General features: G+C 35.5%; 2 protein-coding genes across 2 annotated transcripts in view; one reads left to right on the top strand and one right to left on the bottom strand.

The window, feature by feature from the left end:
- Window positions 1-2,995: 2,995 nt before the first annotated feature.
- On the top strand, window positions 2,996-9,284 carry LOC123680743 (forkhead box protein N2-like). The gene is made up of 5 exons (XM_045618793.1): window positions 2,996-3,489; window positions 5,217-5,290; window positions 5,357-5,547; window positions 8,993-9,155; window positions 9,213-9,284. The coding sequence occupies exons 1-5, from the start codon at window positions 3,348-3,350 to the stop codon at window positions 9,246-9,248; spliced, it is 606 nt and encodes a 201-aa protein (XP_045474749.1). The 5' UTR covers window positions 2,996-3,347; the 3' UTR covers window positions 9,249-9,284.
- A 188-nt stretch (window positions 9,285-9,472) lies between these two features.
- The window catches only part of LOC123680742, a 257,482-nt gene continuing 244,608 nt past the window's right edge, over window positions 9,473-22,346 (bottom strand). Inside the window, exons 21-23 of the mRNA XM_045618792.1 lie at window positions 19,437-19,569; window positions 11,139-11,265; window positions 9,473-10,905 (exon numbers count right to left, since the gene is read on the bottom strand). Of these exons, the coding sequence (XP_045474748.1) occupies window positions 10,322-10,905; window positions 11,139-11,265; window positions 19,437-19,569 (844 nt within the window). The 3' untranslated portion in view covers window positions 9,473-10,321. The remainder of the gene's footprint in view (window positions 10,906-11,138; window positions 11,266-19,436; window positions 19,570-22,346) is intronic.

The raw sequence follows: 22,346 nt of genomic DNA, 5'->3' as shown, positions 1-22,346 counted from the left end.
TCTAGGTTGGTCCTGTCCGGTTTCTGCAATTGTCAGCATTTTTGGAAAACTTCCTAGAAAAATCTATATGAACGCTCCAAATTTTAATATTCCATTTTTTCCTTGAATTTCTTAAATATATTCTGCTATTCGAGGGGCAGACAAAAGTTCAATAGTTTATTTCATACAGTAATAATACATAAAATATTTTGTCATCAACATTTCATGACTTGTCAATTAAATATAAATAAACTATACAATGATATAGCAATATCGAATGTATATTATATAAATACATATATAAACAACACTGTATGAACGAGAAAACTCAAATAAATACTGTAAAATAATTAGATCATTGAAGGTACTCGTTAATGAGATAAATGGTTTTCATCAGAAATAAATTCTTGACTCTTTCACTAAATTGTCCCATACTTAGGTTTTTTAATTCGTCAGGCAGTTTGTTCTAAAGCTTTATACAAATGTAATTGGGGCCTTGCTCTTCTTTTTTCAGACGAACAAGGGTAAGGTTAATTTATTTTTCAAGTTCCATGAAACATGTTTTTTTGCAGCAAAGTATTGTATTATTTTGAAAATGTGTGAGAAAAGATTTGTGTATGATACAGGGTAAGAACTATTTAGAGGAGCACTACAGGAATATCGAGATACAGGGTGGCTTGAATCACGAAAAAGTTATTTAGGGATTAGTGTGTTGGTGTTAACAGATCCAAAATATCTCCAGTGGTTCCCGAGATATTACGGAAAAACTGAAAATCGAGATTTTCTTTTATTCTATATAACTCATTTGTTCCTGGAGATAACTCGACGAAATTAGGTTTGTAGTCATTATCCAATATAGGGATTCTAATGATTTTGTTAGATTTTTTCTGTTTTCCATTGTTTCAGGGACGTCATATTGGTTTTTCTAAGGAGGTGATAAAAAAAAATACAAATTCAACAATGTATCACACTCTACAAAAATATCGGGTCTAGGTACGCAAATTTGAAGAGTTGTTATGTGAAATCTTAACTTGACTATAGCGTCTCTGAAACAATGAAAAATAAAAGAAATCTGAAGACACCATTAGTATCTCTATATTGGACAATGACTATAAACCAAATTTCGTAAAGTTATCACTAAAAACAAATGAGTTATGCAGAAAAAAAAGAAAATCTCGATTCTGTTGACACCAACACACTAATCCCTAAATAACGCAACTTTTTTGTAATTTGAGCCACCTGTATTTCTAACAGTTTTCGATATCCTTGTAGTGTCCCTCTAAATAGTTCTAACCCTGTATAGTGATAACTTAAATATTCTTCAATTCAATTAGGTTCGATCTCTTGAATATGAACAATCGTTCGATTCGAATTATGATATAAGTCGATATAAAAATAATGAGAATATTTATAATTTCATATAGGGAATACTAGGGAATATTCTATTTATATGTCTGTCCCAAAAAAACGCTAATAAAAAACTCACTCCGAAAGCTGTCCTTTGCATACGATGAGTGAAAAAACTTTGTGATCTTTGCACATGCGATACAAATGAAAACTGGTTCCTACTTTTCATCATTGGACACCATGTATAAATGATTGAGCCATTGAATAATTAATGGGTTATATTGGGAACCTCATATTTTAAATGCAATTCCCTGTAAATATTAATTATGAGTGATTATTCTGATGATTTTTTAATAGAGCATACTCAAAATTACAGCAACCAAAAAGTGAAATATATAACATTACCGAAAAGAAGTGTGGTACATGGTTAGGTATGCGGAAAACACCTTTTTATTTTACTAGAATGACATTTTAATAGATGTGATTAATATGGAAATATCTGAACTGATTGATACGGAGACTGCTAATTTTGTTTTTTATTGTTGATTCAGGACACTTTTTTATCGTTTTTTGATCAAATTATTTCCATGTCTCGTTGACATTGGTAATCAAGGCCGCCAAACATTTTGCCGCCCTGAGAAATTAAATTTTGCTGCTTCGCTTTGCCTAATTCGCCTATTCCATGTCAATTAAATTGGCTCTTGGTAATTCTTTATTTTACTGCAAAAAGAGCATTCTCAGTAGAGAAAAATGGCGTCAAAAGGTATGTCTTGTTTATTTTAACTAGCTTTTGATAACTTGGCGCCCCGGCAAAATTCCGATATGTCGATCCTGGCGTAGGCCCTGTTGGTAATCATTTTATGATCGGATAAATTGGGTGATATTTTATTTTCCAAGTAATATAATGCAAATGAAAAATCTAATCTTGAAAATATTTTGAATGTAAAAATATTTTGAATGTAAAAATATTTTTGCTCCGATTGACAGCAAAATATTAATTTTGCAGACACATCAGTAAAGTAGTACTTTTCTTGCCTAGGCAGCAAAATGATTATTCTCAATGGAAATAAAACATTCGGCTTTTTCTGACAATCAATATTTCTTTTCACCTCCCTATTTTCTGGAGGAGTAACTACTTTCATGTCGCTATCTTTGTCCATAATATGAATTTATTCGATATTTTTCCAAAAAACTGACAGACATTCCATAAAGTGTCAAACTATAATTATTAATAATAATAATATGATTTATTCTGTAAGCTTTTATGGACATACATTTCTATATCAACCAACCATTCCAGCAACTGCGATTTCTATCAAATTTCGTTTTAATTTATCACTAGAGGAAAAATAGAAGATTGTGGGAATTGTAATAATTTGCAAATACAATATCCTACATATATTATTATAAACAATCGAAAAAAAATTATATGTTCTTCTAGGCAGCAAAGTAGATTGACTGCCTTGGCTGAATTCCTAGCCTCGCTAGGCTTGGATGTGAACTATCAGCCGCGGCAGGCAATCTACTACTTTGCTACCTAGTAAAACAAATAACTATTAACTTCTTGTGAACGAAAATGAATCAGACCTAATGTTCATAGGGAAAAAATAATCAGAATGAATGCAGCTATCATCTTTCAAACTTTTTCATAGATTTTGTAAAATATTCTTTATATACGGTGTTAGATTGATCCATTCCATATACCAATTTATACGGAATCAGTAAAACCAATCCTCTATTTCTATCGAAGCATGAAAACAAAAGGGGGTTCACTTAAATTCGAAGACATCTGCATCCAGTTCCGGCTCACTGGATGTATAATGGTATCAACTTGCGATGTTACCATTTAGTTCATAACCTTTGGGTACCCTGGATACCTACATCGATATGGGTAACTAAGATGGTAGGCCACGCCTTGTTGATCAAACAGATTGCGAAATCCGAATAGTAAAGTTTCTTTCCTTGAGAGTTGGCACTATTGGGAAAATCAGTGGTATTTTTTGATTTTTCGCGAAAGAACGATGGTGACTAACCAGAACTTGTGTGCCTATTATCAGCAGGATATAACTGGAAACTGTCAACGTGAAGACACAACGGAGTGGGGAGATTGTAATTTGTCCTGGTTGCTGAATTACAAGATTCACGAATTGCCACCAATACCAGGTATCTATATTTTTTTTGTAGATTTTGTTGTTTATCTCCTACCTTTTCATTTGCATGAATTATTTATATATCTACCATGTTTGCTACTTGAAGAATCGAAATTGAATTTATGTTTCATATATTGGCTTGTAGATATGGGAAAAATCCTAACAGAATCATTTTATGGTTTATACTGTTTTTTTCTTGTAAAAATGTAGAATCCATCTATCACTTTCATTTAGTGAAGACTTTCGAAGTTTTGTGAAATACTTCTTATAAATATTATTACGTTTGTTAACTTGCCTTAATCTACTTTATATTGTGAACAATCTCCTTAAGAAGACTTTTTCTCTATTAAAAAATTCGGTTTAGTTTCTTTGGAAGCTTTGATTTTGAAAATATGGGGAGTATATAAAAGGATCATAGATTTAATTCGTACATTCTCCAAGAATAACATTTGCATTTATGAACAAATCCATCTAATGTTTTTCATCATTTGAAATTTTAAACTTCTATATCTAGAGTACTTAATTCTGACGCATGCAACTCTGTTCGTGGAAGCTTTTTTTTCCGACATATAGGGTCTGACTATTTATTTATTGCTCTCTGGTACGCTACTGAGATATTTCAAATTAAAAATCGATTTTTGAACTGCTCGTTCAATTCGTGATAAAAAATCTCTCATGTCTTTTTTCGACGAAAAATTGAACATCTCAACTTCAATCTATTATCAAGAAGTATCTAATGATAGACGATTTATTAAAAAAAGGAAAAATACTCGTTGATATTTCCTTGTTTTTGCATGAAAATGGCTCTCCATACCGAAAAAAGCATGAGCTATTTTTCTTCTTTAATTGAACAAGAAATTAAAAAATGATTATCAGTTTGGAATATGTCAATGTCATATACAATCAATTTCATGTCAATAAATGCGCAATAACTCCCTAAATTTCATTTGCTTATCTAAACCGATTTCAGAGCGCTAAATAAATTGTCAGTTTTTCAAGAAAAACACTGCGACCAAAAATTATATCCCATATATAATATGCAGATTCATCTAATGATTACTGCTACCTCAGAGTAATAAACATAGATAGTGGGGGCATATGTCATTTTCAGCAAGTAAATTTTGTCCTCAACATGAACGATCAAATTTGACATAAAGCGTGCGGAAATGAAAACATATCAGTGATACGATATTCACTTAATTTGCTAGTTCCTCCACAAAGAACGCACTTCTTATGTCCCATTGTGAATCAATGTTTCATATTAACTCAAAATTTATTGAAAAATATACCTAAATATATCAGGAATTCAAAAAACAAACTTCAAGCACGCCAAACGACGTGAAACAACCGATGACACTGGGAGAGCAAAAGTTGCCAAACCTTAGATTTCAGCAGGTAGATACAGAAAATAGTAAATGTTCTGCTAATTATAAATTCGACAATTAGGAAAAATATCGGATTCCAAATATTCAAATTTGCATATTAAATCGGGAATCACTCAAATAAATATATTTCATTCAATATAATATACATTCATGACGATATAGTAAAATTGTGGATTTGAAAATATATCACAATCCGAAAACGTAATCTAACCATGTTGGGGACATGTAAAAATTGCGTATACTCCCTCTATCTATGTTTATTACTCTATGACTGATACTGATTCAATTCCTATAAATTTCACTCAATTAATGAAAACAGTAAGAATAAGTCACTATTCGATTCTATATTTTTCAGCTGAAACACCGAATTTAGTAGATGACAACATCATTTTGGAATCACTTCCAGATACCCTTACGTTTGAGTTCACCGTAAGTTTTTATCTTCAAAGGAATTAATAATAGGTAGAGAGGATTTTAACAAGTTCGAATTTTCAGGATCTAGATGGCAACGATTTTGATTTGGGAAACACAGAGATAATATTTGCAGAAGAGAGTGAAATAATACCACAAGAAACCTTCAAACATACAGGGCCTACTAAACCTCCGTACACTTACACTGAATTGATAGAGCATGCTTTGACAGATAAGGGGGAATTGACAGTTTCTGGCATTTATCATTGGATATCGTAAGTGCAATAATTTCTTCTTTTATGTGTTTCATTTGGTTTTGAATTGAAATTGATTATTTGGTCCCAATATTTTGGACTATATTTATGTAATTGAACCATCTATGGTGATCGCCAACGTCGGACAAAACTGACAGGGCACATGAAGAAGAAGAAGAAGAATTTTTCTCAGGGGGGGCAAAATGAAAATTATTGAAAAAGGATAACGATACGACATCAGTATTCCGTTGCTTTCTATTTCTGTATTTAGGGGAGGGCTGTGCAAAATAAAAATTATGAAGTTTTCCACTTCAACATTTTTTTTATAACGTCAACAACTAAAAGTGAAGTAAAAGAATACGGTAACTCTTTGCGAAACAAATCACATGCAATGTAACAATATTTACAAAAAAAAAATAGAATAAAAAATATGAAGAACTGAATGAAATAATTATTATAATTGCTAATAAATAAAGGAAATTCAACGAGTTATAACGAAATGAAAAATATACACATATACGATCGATAAACTATGTTTATAAAAAAGATAAATGAATAATAATAAATCTTGAAATATACACTGAATGACGCAAACAAAGTTTAAAACTTGATACTAAAATATTATTCAAAATAACAAAGAGCAAACATAACTCATAAAAACAATATTAATTCGAGTGCGTTCGGTTCCATGATTTTTTTTTACCCAAGAAGTGCTCAACGCGCCTAAAAAAGTTCTCTAGTCAAAAAAAACCTCTGCCGATTATGTATAGTAATTCCATTGAAAACCGGAAAATTGTTGTGAATCCATTACTTTTCTTTTTCTTTGCCCTTTGGATTGAGAAAGTGATATATAGGGTGTTGAAAAATGAGACAATCAAAATCTCGGGAGGGGGCAGTCTGAGTCCCCGTCGCCACCATTTTGTTCATAAGAATTCCATTAACTCATGAACTGTTGCGTTTTTATCCAAGTTATGGCATATTTCTTAAATTGTCATAAAAAAACTATCTGCCCATGCAATAATATACTGGGTGTGCCATTTGAAATAAAGAAGTAGTAGTCTTTTCCTGATATAACCTGAAGTTCCAGAGACCTTGAAATATTTCAGGAAGAAAGATCATTGTCTCAAAACCCCAAATGCAAATTTTCAGCACAAAATTATGATTAGTTTTCCATAAATGTCTGAAAGGCCCTCGCGGTGAATCACCCTGTATAATCGTTAGATATCTACAATAAACCGTGAAAGATCGAAAATTCTATCTTGAACAGGAGTGAACTTCACTGCTCTAGTCAGTGAAGAACATTATTTTAACGAGTCCATATCTCATGCCAGGAACCAATAATGCAAGCAGTTTATGGAACGGTTCAGTGGTCGCGTACCTGGTACGTTGGATTTATGACGTGGGGACGTCATAGAAACGGTCTTTTTGCCATAATAACAAAGCGATTTACGACCTTGGTCGTCCTGATTTTCCTGCGACAGAAAGAATACTGCAGGATTATTTTCCAGCAGGCATCAGACTGGACCGTAAACTCAAACAGTCTTGTTGAATCTGAAACTATAAATATAGCGTTATTTTGAAGGGATAAAACGACTTTATTTTCAGTAAACAGCGCTTTTCGAATCCACCTTTATGTTCGGGACAATAGAAAAATTCAATGGAGGAAATTGTCGGACTTGGGATTGAAGTGGACTGATATTGTTTGGTCATTTTCTTCGTTTAGTGCTGTTGACGTGATTTATATTTGTCTTAGTAAAACATTTCAACGGAAAAAAATGTACAGTTGAGTTTCCTACATCAATAACGTTCTTGGAGACAACAGAACTGAATATAGGATGGTAACCTAGACTTTTACAGAGAACGGAATATACTATTTCTTTGGAAATTTGGTTTATTTTGGTAGGAACTACTGCTCTATCGATCTAAAATACATTCAGCGCGGCAGTATTGTCGCTTTATTGTAAAAAAACTTGATATACATTTATGATTCAAAGTATTGTCCATCGCTGGCCACTACTTTCTTCCATCTTTCGGGCAGCGTACGAATCCCGCGTTGAAAAAACTGATCATCTTTTGAAGCGATCCACGAATCGAACCAATCTTTTACTTCTCCATAAGACAGGAAGTGCTGGTCAGCCAGGCTTTTGATCGAAACAAGTGAAAGTCCGAGGGAGCAACGTCTGGAGAATATGGCGGGTGGGATAGGACTTCCCATTTCAACGTTTCCAACTATGTCCTGACCACTTTCGCAAGATGGGGTCGTGCATTGTCATGCTGTAAAATCACTTTATCATGTCTCTCGTTGTATTGCGGTCGTTTGTCTTTCGATGCTCGGCTCAAAAGCATTGATTGCGTTCGATAACGATCGCCTGTGATTGTTTCAGTCGGTTTTAACAACTCATAATACCCTGCGCCGAGCTGGTCCCACCAAATACTGAGCATGACCTTGGAATCGTGAATATTCGATTTGGCCGTCGATGTGGAAGCATGGCCAGGTTATCCCCATGATATTCTCCGCTTGGTATTATCGTTATGAACCTATTCATCGTCTCCAGTCACAATGCGATGCAGAAATCCCTTCCGTCTTTGCCTTGCAAGCAGCTATTTACAAGCAAACAAATGCCGTACAATATCTCTCGGCTTCAACTTGTACGCCACCCAATTTCCTTGTTTCTGAATCATTCCCATGACTTTCAGGCGTTTTGAAATCGCTTGTTGCGTCACTTCCAATGATCCTGCCAATTCTTGATGCGTTCGACACGAGTCTTGATCAAGTAATGCCTCCAATTCTGCATCTTCGAAAACCTTCTCTCTTCCACCATGCCATGCTGGTCTTCCACGTCAACACCGTTCTTGAAGCGTTGAAACCACTTTCGGCACGTTCTTTCACTAATAGCGGTCTCACCTTAGGTACTTGAGAGCATTCCATGAACCTCAGCAGCAGATTTCTTCATATTAAAGCAGAAAATTGAAACCTACCGCAAATGACGAGAATATGGCTTGTAAGCTGACATGTTTAATCGAGAATTACTTTATGATGCAGACAGAAATCGACTAATATTTCGATGACGTTATGTTTACAAATATTGTATGACATCTACGATCTATTTATTTCGACTACCACTTACCGCTACAGCCATCTATTGCAAAACGGCAGAAGCAAAGTTGTACACCTAATACGTCCTTAATTATACAGGGTTGTTCGAAATCACAGGCTTTAACGAGACATATTGAAATGATAAAAATTGCGTTTTTTCAAATGGTAAGACTTGAATATCATAGGATATATTGGAAGAAAATGAAAATTCCTTTCAACCTCATGTTCTTTTGTATCAAAATGAAATCTCTTAATGAAAAACCCTTTATTTTTCCAGATGTCGATTTTAAATTTTACTCCAAAAGGCAATTTCCTAATTTTCACTAGTTTCATTTTGTTCAATTATGTGATATAAGTTTTTTGTTTCAGGGAACATTTCCCTTTCTACAAAGAGGGTGACGATCGTTGGAAGAATTCTGTACGCCACAATTTGTCCATCAATCCACATTTTCGTAAAGGCAGTAAAGCACCACATGGAGCAGGCCACTTATGGACCATAGCTGAGAAAATTAGGAGAAAGTCAATGCAAATAGTAAGGACCAACACATAGAGGTTTTGGATTGAACTTATATTTCTTGATTTTTTTCAGATCTTCTTCCCACAAAACTCTAATGAAGAACGATGAACGTAAACTTTTTTTTAACTGATCGATATTTCTGTCTCCTTTATTACTTTGTGATGTTTTAGTGTTGGTTATGTCATATATCCATATTCTGTTGTTATTTTGAATAAATGAATTTATGAAAAGAACGAAACATATTTCACTGGAAAACACTCATACAATTATAAATCATTCTTTTTCAATCTAAGTAGAAAAGGATAAATTAAAATGCGATAAAGACTGAACAATTTATTTATAATATTGATATAGCAAAAATAAGGCACTCTCCTAAATATAAAATTCTTCATTATCAGTCAAGGCACTTTTTCGATTACATTACCTATAATAGTTTCCATATTGAAGTATACTTTTAAAGCGAGACTTTGAAAATCAATTTCCATTATATATTTTTTTAGTTTTTTTTGTTGTGATCGATTGTCACTCATCCAGAGAAGTCTTCAGACCGAAAAAATTTGACATTTACAAACATCTACATCAAGTTCAACTATGACAGCGAGTATGGTTTTCGAAAATGATCCAACCACATTTTGATATCTTGCATATTTTTGAATTTGCAAGGAAAATTCAACGAATTGACTTAATTTCTATACATAAATATTTTAATACAAGTCTTTCGATTCGGTCAGCGAAATTTCATGTCTGATTTCACCTTCTAGCAAGTTTCCTATTCCCCAGGGTTCTGTTCAGAATCCAATAAAAAAGGTGTACGAATGGAAATTTGTATCTGTTTCAGAATTATGATTAAAAATGAGTTAGTTTAGGGTCCAACATGTATCTAATGGTAATAATGAAGAAGTTTGATTGTATTTTACCTTAAACTCCCAGCAATCTTTAGGTATGTTGAATATATCAAAGAATCTTGGATTGCATACACAATGTAGGAACTTTACACTTCACTGAATAACATATTTGATTAGTTAGAATTAAGTTTTCCATTTGTACCCTTATATTCTCTAATATCTACAATGAACTAGCCAGAAAACTGAATTCAGTCATGATTTCCAACCATAATTTTGTTTCCCTAAACCAGACTCTCAAAAATCGATCGGGACCAAAACCTAACCTCAACACATTTACTAACACTTTGTCCTCGATATATCAGCGATCGCTTCAGGATATTTCCTATCTGTTCCTTCCTGTTCTTCAACACTCCTAGCCGACTTCAAACGTTTCCTCTTCAACGTGTCCATCAGATCCTCCTCTTGGTTCAAGAGATAGTCCAGATCTTGAGAGATACTCGTCAGTACCACATCCAAGTCACTGTTTTCCACCACAGGTTTTTCACTTTTCACTTCCGCGGTCTTCTGGAAAGTCGTGAACTCCATCTTGCTTCCTCTTGCAGACATTGCGTCTTCTTCGCAGGATGTTATAGCTATCCTTGGTCTCACCAGGTTGACCTTCTTCTGCTCTTCTTGCTTGAAGGAGATCACTAGGTCCAACTCCAAACAGTCTGCCTCCTCAGACCTTTTCTGGGTGGTACCTCTGAAGCTTTTGGGACTGCACCTGTAGTTTTCCAATACGTCGAAGGCTATGACCTCTGGAGGGTGTTCGATGAGGTCTAATTGAGGTTCAGGGGCAAAACGTACTTTGGTCGTTTTGGGAGTGTATTTGGACTCTGGGGTTGACTCACTTTCTGCTTCAGCTTCTTCTTTGGTGTAAACTGGAAGAGAAAGGAGGGTTATTAGATTGAAGATGTCTTGAGGCTTATTCTTCTCTTTCCAACTTTATTCTGCCTATGAAATCATAGAACAGGATAAGTAATGAGTGTAGAGACAGCCTAAGAATAATATTTTTCTAAGCAGATAAAGTTTTAACGCTAATGTCTTATTAACGTTAACGTTTTGACTGTAATGGTAAAGATGAGGTATCATGGAGATTTTTTGATTAACTTACAAGTGAGATGGTCGTTTTTGGAGTTTGCTATAATCATCTCTCTATCTTTGTTCTTCAGCTTCTCTACTATGTCAGGATAGGGTATATTATCTTTCTTAAGCACGTAACTGAAGACGATGACCAAACCCTGTGGAGTAAGAAAAAATTGTTGAGAGTTGATTTTGGATGTTTCGTTTTTGGATGATTGTTATTATTTTCCCCTCTATTTATTTTGGAATTTTGTTGCTATTTGTGAGCTAAACTATAAGAAACTGAAACACCCAGAAGGAGCTGTTTATTGGTGAAACATAGATAGTATAGCAAGAAGTAAATGATTGAATTTGGAGAAAAGAATCGTGAAGGTTTTTTCGTGTGAACAATTTTTGTTACTTAAATATTGTAGTCGTTTTTTGCAAGTTTTTTTAAATTTTACAACAAACCAGCTGTTCGAAGAGCTCCAAAGTCGATGTTTAGTTGTTGTTAAAATGTCTAGAGCACGTGTACTCGGAAATTATCGCCAGCTATGTGAGTTTGAAAGAGGTTCGAACACTAACTGTACGAACAGAAACCCAACTACTGTTATGAGAAGTTGTCAAGCGTGGTTTGACAGTTTACAAAATCGAAAAAGAGTAGGAACAGGACGTCGAAGGGGCACAAATGAAGTTAAAGATCGACGTCCAAGACTTATGGTCATTAGAGACCGATTTGCAACAACTCGATCTCTGGCTGATGAGTGGTAAGGAGAACAAGGCCACCTGTAACTGTTCGAATAAGGTCTTCTGGACTGCAGCATTATCGACCTAATGTTGTGTTACCTATGACGGTTGAGCATCGCCGGCAACGATTACAGTGGTGCTGAAAACGTCAAAATTGGAATGTGGCATGGCATCAGGTCATCTTATCTGATGATTCTCGATTCTCCTTGGGTGCACATGATGGTCGAAGAAGGGTTAGAAGACGTCGGGGAGAAAGACGTGAACCTCAGTTTGATGTTGTGCTATTGCACATGCAAGTAGGTCACCTTCAGTCTTTATTCGAGGTAACATGACTGCGCTGCGTTACCTCCAAGAAATAATGGAGCCATATTCTCTCCCTCACTTTAACCGGCTCGAGAATCCAATATTTTAGCAAGATAATGCCCGACCTCATGTTGCTAGAGACCTAGCTATTTGACCATTTTCAAAGTGCATTGTAGGCACAGTTTGTTAATGCAAAAATATTCTTAATAATGGCAGAGATATAGACGTTTGGAAATTTCATTCTGAATAATTTAATCGAAATTGAAAATTCGACCGGGAAACAATGCTTAAGTTGTTAATATGTAAATAAGAAAAAAAATGGTAAGATAGGGAAATTGAGCAGCTTTGAAATCAGTCGCTATCTGAATGAATGATCGCATGGTGGAATTTTTTTGATTTCTGAAAATGTTTTTATTGAGAATTTAAAAATTTCCACAGACTAGCCGAAGCCAATTCTGTTCATGAATGAAAATTTCGCCATCCGGTTTTTAATCAATTCATTTATTTTTTTTTCTGTTCCGTTCATGAGGCCGGGAAATGAACTATATGGAAAATCGCAGCCCATGGGAATGCCGATGAAATGAAAATGACCCCGGGAAATGGCCGAATCCAAACGAGAAAGAATATTGCACCGATGGAATATTTAAATCATTAAATACGCAAATTTTCGAGCTGGTTGCGGGGTGCCACTTCCGGAATTCAATTTAGGTTTTCATACGTCGAACATAATTCGCGTTGGAATGAGGTTTTTCATAGCCATCCATGGAAAAATGCAGCTCCATTTTTATAGAGAACCCACACTAGAATACTCTCATACAGTTACTTATATTAACTGAATGAAAGGATACAAAAATTACATTTTACCCAGCCCATCCTTAAGTAAACAGCGGCTTCTGGTTTTGTGTCTCTCGAAGAGTTCTTAGATGTTTTCATTTTTACTGATTTGATGCATAAATACATATTCTGTCGCAGTTGACAAGAGATCAACTGTTTTAGAAATGATGAACGCACTGACGTGAAGTCAGGAGTTTTCGAGAGTTAGTTATTCATTAAAAGGAAAATAATCTTGCATCATCTGGCTGCAACCACATCTTTTTTAATTCCATATCATTAATTACAGACCGAAAAAAAACTGTTGGATATAGGGATGAGAATTGACGGTTTTAGTCTTCTTCATTTTCAAAGAAGTACGGGCCAATCACTTCACCAGACCAAATTTCACACCATTCAGTGACTTTTTGTGGATGTAATGGTCTCTTAGAAGTTACGTGAGAATTTTCACTGCCCTAGATGCGATTATTTTGATGGTTTTGCTATTATTTATCAATTTCAAATTTAATTATATTCTTTTAACTTCTCTCAAAAACTAAGCATTCGTTCTCTCAGTCTCCCTTGTAACTTCAAATCTGTCTGTGTGTACTAGGCTCTTCGATGGCAAATGAACAATAATACACAATGTCTACTGCTCTCACCGAGAGTGAGAGATAGAGAGAGAGGCCAAGATATTTTTCACTGTCCTAGTTTTCAACATTTCCGAAAATCACATTCTCCAACTCCTCTCTTGGAATTCAAAGACACAAGAAATAAGCCTTCTGGAACCAGAGAAATAACAGGCCAATTGAAAAGTCCCCGGTCCACCATAGTGAAACACATTTTTTTGACAAATTCGATTTTATTGTTCAACATAGTTACCTTCGAGGGCGATACAGCGATTATAGCGATCTTCCAACTTTTCGATACCATTGTTTTAGTACGATTTGTCTTTCGCTTCAAAATAGGACTCAGTTTTGGTGATTACTTCCTCATTGGCGCTAAGTTTTTTTCCTGCGAGCATTCTTTTGAGGTCTGAGAACAGACAAAAGTCGCTGGGGGTCAGATCTGGCAAATACGGTGGATGCAGAAGCAATTCGAAGCCAAATTCATGTAATTTTGCCATTGTTTTAATTGATTTGTGACACGGCGCATTGTTTTGATAAAACAGCACCTTTTTTTTCTTCAAATGGGGCCGTTTTTTAACGATTTCATCCTTTAAATGATCCAATAACGCTATCTAATAATCGCTGTTGATGATCTGGCTCTTTTGGAGGTAATCAATGAATATTATACCTTGCATATCCCAGAATACTGATGCCATAACTTTGCCAGCTGACTGTTGTGTCAGTTAGCCCCAAGCTAACTCGAAAGTGAAAACGAAAAATAGATTTTTCAACCTATCTGCTAAGTCTCCATCAGAATTCAGAACTAATCTGTATTTTGTATTGGTCACTTGAGAAGTTCTCTCCTCTTTCCTTGTGAATTGTTAGGAGCTGCTGTCTCTTGGTTTGTTAAGGGTCTCTTGCTAATTTCAATTCAATATCGGTTAACAGATGAAACGTAATAAACATACATTTCCATCAGTATCTTTACAGTCACATTCCAAATAGTCTTCACTATGAAGTCCTTATATTCCTCATCATTCTGCTTGCTCATATTGAATACCCAGCCAGTTATGACTAATGAAGGTCTCTTTTTTTTAGGAAATATCCTTTGTTCTTACGAAATACTAGAACTCTTTTGTAGGTCATCATTAGATATCGAATTTTACCCACCCTGTACAGAAAATATTAATTCAACATTTTGCCACATCAGAATCAAGCCAAGCCGCTTACACCAAACTGGGGAAAATGTATTCCTCTGCGGAAAATTACGGATAATTCCTACCTTTGTTCTCTTTCCCCTCCAGGGAACTCATCACCGTATTCCCCTCTCCCTTTCCCCTCTAATTCACCCTTGTTCCTTTAATTTGAATGCATAATTGACTAAAACTGAGTCGTCTCCAGATATGAATGTGCTCGTGTTGTAGAGAATTAGGCAACGGATACAACTGGCAGAATCGTCCGAATTTCCATCTGAATTTCAGAGCACAGCGCCATCCGTAATTTCGCATGTTGCAAGTTATTAGACTAGCCGAGCTGAACCCTTTTGAGAATTATCGAATATCGGTTATTCCCGGTATGTAATCTCGCAAATCCCTACTCGAATGACCAGGGGAATTTGATGAAGAGTGTGCTTGACCTGATGGAGGGCGGGAACGATGTGGAAGGTTGGTTTTATTGTTACTTAGAACAGTGGATATTTCTGTATGAGTTCTTTATGAAGTCCTTATTAACATCTGCAGCCTTTTGATCTGTTGTTTGCCACTTTTTTTCGAGCGTTTTTTGGAAATTGGGGTTTCGCTCATCCAGACCATGTGTCTTGCACTATTCAGCTGATGTTCATGCAATATTCTTACAGAATTTGAATTTAGTGGACTGTCTAATATTCAAAATGTTAAAAAATCTGTAAACCCTACCTGTATTAGGCCAATTGAAAAAAGTTCACGGTCTGATGGACAGATGGCGGTACTAGTATCGAATCCATATGATTTTTAGTTAGTACCAATCTTCATACGTGTCAACATTTGACAGCAGTCCGACCATAAGTTTGTGAGATATCGCGTTGGGAGTGTAGCTACTTTTGTTATTTGAAAAAAGATGGAAAAAAAGGATTTCGTGTGCTGATAAAAATATTGCTTTATGAAGGGAAAAAATACAGTTGAAGCAAAATCTTGGCTTGATGAAGAGTTTCCGGGGTCTGCAACAGGAAAATCAACCATCACTGATTGGAATGCTAAGTTTCAACGTGGTGAAATGAGCACCGAAGACGGCGAACGCAGTGGACGCCCAAAAGGGGCTGTCACCAACGAAAGAATCGAAAAAATTCACAAAATAATTTTGAATGACAGTAAAGTGAAGTTGATCGAGATAGCAGACATTGTGAAGATGTTATCTGAACGTGTACATCATATCATTCACGAATATTTGTACATTAGAAAGCTGTGTGCAAAATGGGTGCCGCTCGAGCTTACAATCGATCAAAAGCAACAACGTGTTAATTATTCTGAGCAGTGGTTGAAGCTGTTTAAGTGTAATAAACCTGAATTTTTGCGTCGATATGTTACAATAGATGGAACATGGCTCCATAATTTCACTCCGGAATCCAATCGACAGTCAGCTGAGTGGACTGCACACGATGAATCGAATCCAAAGCAAGGAAAAACACAACAGTCAGTTGGCAAGGTTATGGCATCAGTATTTTGGGATGCGCAAGGTATAATATTCATTGATTACCTCCAAAACGGCCAGACCATCAACAGAGATTGTTATATAGCGTTATTGGATCGTTTAAAGGATGAAATTGTTAAAAAACGGCCCCAATCGAAGAAAAACGGTGTTGTTTCATCAAGACAATACGCCGTTTTACAAATCAATGAAAACAATGGCATAATTGCATGAATTGGGCTTCGAATTGCTTCTGCATCCACCGTATTCGCCAGATCTGGCTCAAAGCGACTTTCTCCTGTTCTCAGACCTCAAAAGAATGCTCGCAGGAAAAAACTTAGCGCCAATGAAGAAGTAATCGCCGAAACTGATACCTATTTTGAAGCGAAAGACAAATCTTACAACAAAAATGTTTTTGAAAAGTTGGAAGATTGCTATAATCGCTGTATCGCCCTCGAAGGCAACTATGTTGAATAATAAAATCGAATTTTGCCAAAAAAATGTGTTTCACTATGATAGACCGGGGACTTTAAAATTGGCCTGTTAGATGATGTATTTAAATGTATTTTCTACTTCTTGGAATCAAATGTTGGATCTATAACTGACATTATTATTAATGCAAATATTGCCAGGACAGACTGATCGGTTTGTGGAATGTCTGAGGTAAATATCGAATACAGTACAGGTCCAAGTACGTTACTCTGGGGAACACCAGACCTTATGGCCATAAAGTATGATAAAGAATACTATATTTTTACCTAGAAGTAGCAATACAGGGTGTTTCCTAAACATGCGGCAAAAATTCAGGGGGTTGTTCCTTGGACTATTTTAAGCATGTTTTGTCCTTGGATGATTTTTGAAAAACCTCTTTGTTTCAAAGATACAGGGCGAACAACATTTTTCATATTTTTAAAATTAATAATAGTTTAAATAAAAATGCGTACCGCACTGTGTTTACTAAGTAGGTACAATTGATTTTTAAATTTGTTTGACAACATTCCAATTACTAAAAACGGCCAGTTTTTTGACTAAAAATTGATAAGTGCAGATGGTAAAGGAATACAGATTAAACACGGTTTTCATTTGAATTCGTTTGCTGGGTGTAACTTAATAAGAAATGATCCTGGTGTTTTTGAAAGGGTTCGGCAGTCAATGAGGAGAAGATTGGATGCTTGTGTGCTGGCTAGAGGTGGTCATTTTCAACAGTTTTTGTAGGTTGAGTTGAATTTTCATGTAATTTTTCATAATAAAATGTTATTATCTGAAATTTTGTTTCCCCTATATCTTCGAAACAAATAGGTTTTTCAAAAATCATCAAAGGACAAAATATTCTTAGAATAGTCCAAGGAACAACCCCCTGAATTTTTGCCGCATGTTTAGGAAACACCCTGTATATTAAATATGATTTCAAGATTTTGTAGAAGCGATCAGGTGATTAGATTTTCAGTTCAAATAGGACTTACTCATGCTAAATTCTGTCGAAAGCTTGTTTTTCGTCAGCAAGATTGGACAAGACATTTTATTGTCCTTCGTAATTCGGGAGCAAGCCATGGTTCACTCTATATTGCTGTTTGAATTACAGTTCATTTATGGCGCCATCATAGAATTCAATATCAAAGTTTTGTATTACTCGCATTGAATCTACAGCCATTGCATGGACATATTAATATCGAACTGTACTCTGATTTGACAGATGTTATTGAAGAAAGCTTTATAGTGATTTTTATTATGGATAGATTTCAGCGTCGGCTGATATTTATTCTACTATTAAAGATGAAAAATAGTCAACGCAGGAATGTTCTCGCGAATCCAAGATTTAGAGGCAATATTCGACGTTACTTCCACCGTAAAATTCAACTGAGCTCGTCTTTCTTTTGAGCGCTCGTTAAATGTGAAATGTCTGCAGTTAACCCTAAATCTCTCGGAACATATATGGTGTGGAAAATGAAAATTAATGAAGGTGAACTAAGTCGAATTTGGCTTTTTCCGGAGTTTATCGAGTTAAGTATTTTCTGGAAAATTGTTATGAGCGGATAAAACGGTTTGAGGTGCACGATTGAGGAATTATAATATCATTAGAGTAAGTTGCTACGGTTCCGTGATTCCATTTGGCTAAGTTGAGTAGAAAATAATTAGTTAATTAAGTCGGATAGATCAGTTGAAATTAAGTAATTGGGTATGATTGTGATTTATTCGTTCCAGTTGAAAGTATTGGTATTTTTGTTCACCTCATGTGTAAATGATATATTCTGTGGATTTTTTTTGTATTGAAAAATTTTAGTTAGGAACTACACCTAGCTAAATACATCCAATTTTGTGACTTCTACTTTAACATAATTAAATGTTGTATAAAGAGTGAGTAAACTGAATTTAACAATTCTTTACTTCCTATTTGATTATTACATAATCTCGCAAAGTTGTTATTTCCGATATTCTGGTAATGTGAATTGACTAATGGTTTATCCATGTCGTAATCCTGATTTCACAGTTATGTTTCAATGATATATGTCAAACAGAACTGCCATCCGAAGCGTGATATGGTTAGTTAAATTTTAGCCATTTAACAATATGGATAGTTCTAAGTACGTTTCGTGCATTATGGGCAGATTATGGTTGACATAATCGTCTGAGCTCACAATTGGTAAGACAGTATCTTACTGGACCTGTTACTTATGTCTTAAGGCCCCATCATCGAAATTCACGCTCGGCAGAAAATATTGCTGCCGTAAGTAAAAGTGTTGATCCAAATTTGTACATTCCTTGGCTCGCACAATATTTGGGCCTCTCTTACGGCTTGTTTGAATGATGATTTTTCACATCGAATTTTCTTCAGCACGAAACACATTTTTCATTCGGTGGCTATGTGCTGCTGAGAGACCATAAGATAAAAAAGTCACTGTGAATGGCCCGTACTAAGAAAATGAACACGGTGTCACACTAACTGTCAATTCTCATTGCTATAGCTGAATGATTACTTAGTTTTTTGGTCTGAAATTAATGATGGAATTTAGAGACCCGTTTTGGCTGAATTTCTTTCAGTAGTCACACATGAGCATTGATTTTGATGAAACAATTTAACAATACTACTAAACTTTTTAGAAGCATAACCACCTAAGCCCAAATGACATAAGAAATGTCAAAAAATAATGCACATGGTTCCTATCATAACATTTTATACAGCAAAACCCTTTATCAACCTGAAATATCAAAACAGTACTTACCAATGAGACGCTTATTATGCAAAATTCATAGTTCCAGTAGATCTGACTGCTATGATTGACGTAGGCTATGCTGCTAAGTGTAGTGGTGATCAGGAAACCAAAGATGAGTGCTGATCTGCTTAAGAGATACATGCTGAAAAATGAGATGAATCAACAAAAATAACACTTTCACGGTACAATATACTTTCATTAGGAGTCATGGATTTCAAAGTTCTCTTTGAAATATGGAAAAGATAAGAAAAAAGAGTTTCATACGATTGACCACCTTCACTCCTTATATTGTACTCAACGATACAGGGTGATTCACCGCGATGGCCTATTAGGAGTTTATGGGAAAACTCATCATAATTTTGTGCTGAAAATTTGCATGTTGGTGCTTGAGACAATGATCTTTCTCCCTGAAACATTTTCAGATCTCTACAACTTCCGGTTATACCGCAAACAGACTACTACTTCATTATTTCAAATGGCACACCCAGTATATTATTGCATCATTAGATATCTTTTTTGATGACAATTTGAGTTATATAACATACCATGGGTAAAAACTCAATGGTTCATGAGTTAATAGGATTCTTATGAAGAAAATGGTGGCGTCGGGGACTCACATTTTTTTTAATATTTTTTTTTTCCGGAAAAACCTTTTTCATTTTCAATTCTGCAAATAAGTAGTATTATAAAACTGTTAGCAGTTTGGATCAAAAATGTACAGGGTATTTATAAGTATCATGAACTTGGAAAACTCAAATTCATCAAAACTAAAGATTTTCGAATTATAATCTATATATTTTTATTATTTCAGTCGATTCTACGTACAAAAATAGTGAGGGTTACTTAAGTAAACCGTTTACTTTAAGCGTCATCGAGGAAGAACTTCAAATGAGGAAAAACCGCAATCTATAACTGTGTGGAGTGTTCTGTAACTTCCGGAAAACACAGTAAGAAACTAAAATTCGATGTCTTGATAACCATAAACGTCTAATAGGCCATCCATGTGAATCACCCTGTATAAGTGAATGAGGCTGGTTATTAGAATATTAAATTTCGAAAGAGTTATCATTGCATTATTGATAACTCAATTTCGTGAAGACCGGCAAAGTCGAAACGATTGCCGAGACATTCCCAATCCAAAGTGCTCGATGCTTTTCGAATAATGAATAAAATATCGACTTTCCAACAAGGCGGAACTACACAAGTTTGCTACATCCATAAAGGGAACTGTGACATCGTAATTGGCACGAGCGATGGCTGAAGTTGCCTCTTTGAGCCTTAATGTCCGTCCGCTTGCCAAACGGCACAAACTAGTCGGGGGAAATACCCGCGATTTTCACTCTGGAAACGCTACATATCCGCTTTTTACGATTATAATCGGGTTCCGTACAGGAGGAAAGAGAGATTTAGAACCCCAAAAACTAACTTAATATCCAGCTCTGCGGTATATATCGTCCAGATTGCGCCAGCTAATTACCATTAGGTCTGATAAATCGCCAAAAGATGGGGCTATACGATGAGCAGACCTACAAACCGCGTAACTGTCTCGTATAACATCAATTTAGGATTTTTCACCACCGGGATACATCTTGAGTTCGGTTCGATTATGGATTTTGTGCTCTTTTTAGGGGGATTTGCAGTTTTTGAACAGGGGAGTGATTGATCAAGCAGCCAGATGTTATTTCTTCCAAACATAAAACAGGGATTTTCTGAATGAGATGCTGATCTTTTATGGTGTGAATCATTAGTTGTTTTTAGGTTGAAAAGCCTCTATAAACCTATATCTTACACTTCTCAAGTTTCGAGTTACAAGGTAATCAAGTATTAAGAAATATAAAAATTTCTCACCTTGAAAAAAGTTGTTCTTTTAAGAGTTCGAGAACTTTGAATACTAATATAAGACAAAAATATTATTAAACTAAATTTTTTATTATCATAAGGTGGTAGATAATTTCATGCCAACAAAAACACATATCTCGATGCTTTGTGGATGTTTCTTTCTAGCTTTGTGCCTACTATACAGTTGGCATTTCACGTTACGAAATATTTTCAACTTCTGACTATATTCTACACTTTTATTAATAGGTGTGCAACTCTGCTTCCGCCGATTTGCAATAGATGGCTGTAGCGATAAGTGGAAAAAGAATTATTCTCGATTAAATACGTCAGCTTTCGAGCCAAATTCTCGTCATTTGCGGAAGGTTTTAATTTTCTGCTTTACCTGATATGAAGAAATCTGCGACTGAGGCTCATCGAATACTCTCACCTAAGGCCGCTATCAGTGAAAGAACGTGGCAAGAGTGGTTTCCACGCTTCAAGAACACCGATTTTGACGTCTAAGACCAGCATGGCGGTAGAAGAGAGAAGTAATTAGAGGCATAACTTGATCAAGACTCGTGTCAAACGCAACAAGAATTGACAGGATCATTGGGAGTGACACAACAAGCTATTTCAAAACGCCTGAAAGTCATAAGAATGATTCAGAAACAAGGAAATTGGGTGCCGTACGAGTTGAACGGCGTTTGTTAGCTTGTGAACAGCTGCTTGCAATGCAAAGACGGAAGGGATTTCTGCATTGCATTGTGACTGGAGACAAAAAATGAGTTCAATACGATAATCTCAAGCGCAGAAAATCATGGGGATATCCCGGCCATGCTTCTACCGAATATTCTCGGTTCCAAGATCATTCTTAGTATTTGGTGGGACAAGCTCAGCGTAGTGTATTATGAGTTGTAAAAATCGACTAAAACAATCACAGGCGATTGTTATCGAACGCAAATAATCCGTTTGAGCAGAGCATTGAAAGACAAACGATAGCAAAACAACGAGAGACATGTTAAAGTGATTTTACAGCATGACAATGCTCGACAGCATGTTGCGAAAGTGGTCAAGACATACTTGGAAACATCCACCGTATTC

This window comes from Harmonia axyridis, chromosome 5, assembly GCF_914767665.1.
Source record: "Harmonia axyridis chromosome 5, icHarAxyr1.1, whole genome shotgun sequence".
In the NCBI taxonomy this organism is placed as follows: domain Eukaryota; kingdom Metazoa; phylum Arthropoda; class Insecta; order Coleoptera; family Coccinellidae; genus Harmonia; species Harmonia axyridis.
This window is presented reverse-complemented; position numbering and strand designations above follow the sequence as displayed.

Bases quoted from the DNA above. Each gene is read 5' to 3' on its own strand.
- LOC123680743 (XM_045618793.1), top strand. From the start codon at position 3,348: ATGGTGACTAACCAGAACTTGTGTGCCTATTATCAGCAGGATATAACT. The intron at 5,548-8,992 runs GTAAGTGCAATA...TTTTTGTTTCAG, and splicing joins GGCATTTATCATTGGATATC to GGAACATTTCCCTTTCTACA. The intron at 9,156-9,212 runs GTAAGGACCAAC...GATTTTTTTCAG, and splicing joins GGAGAAAGTCAATGCAAATA to ATCTTCTTCCCACAAAACTC.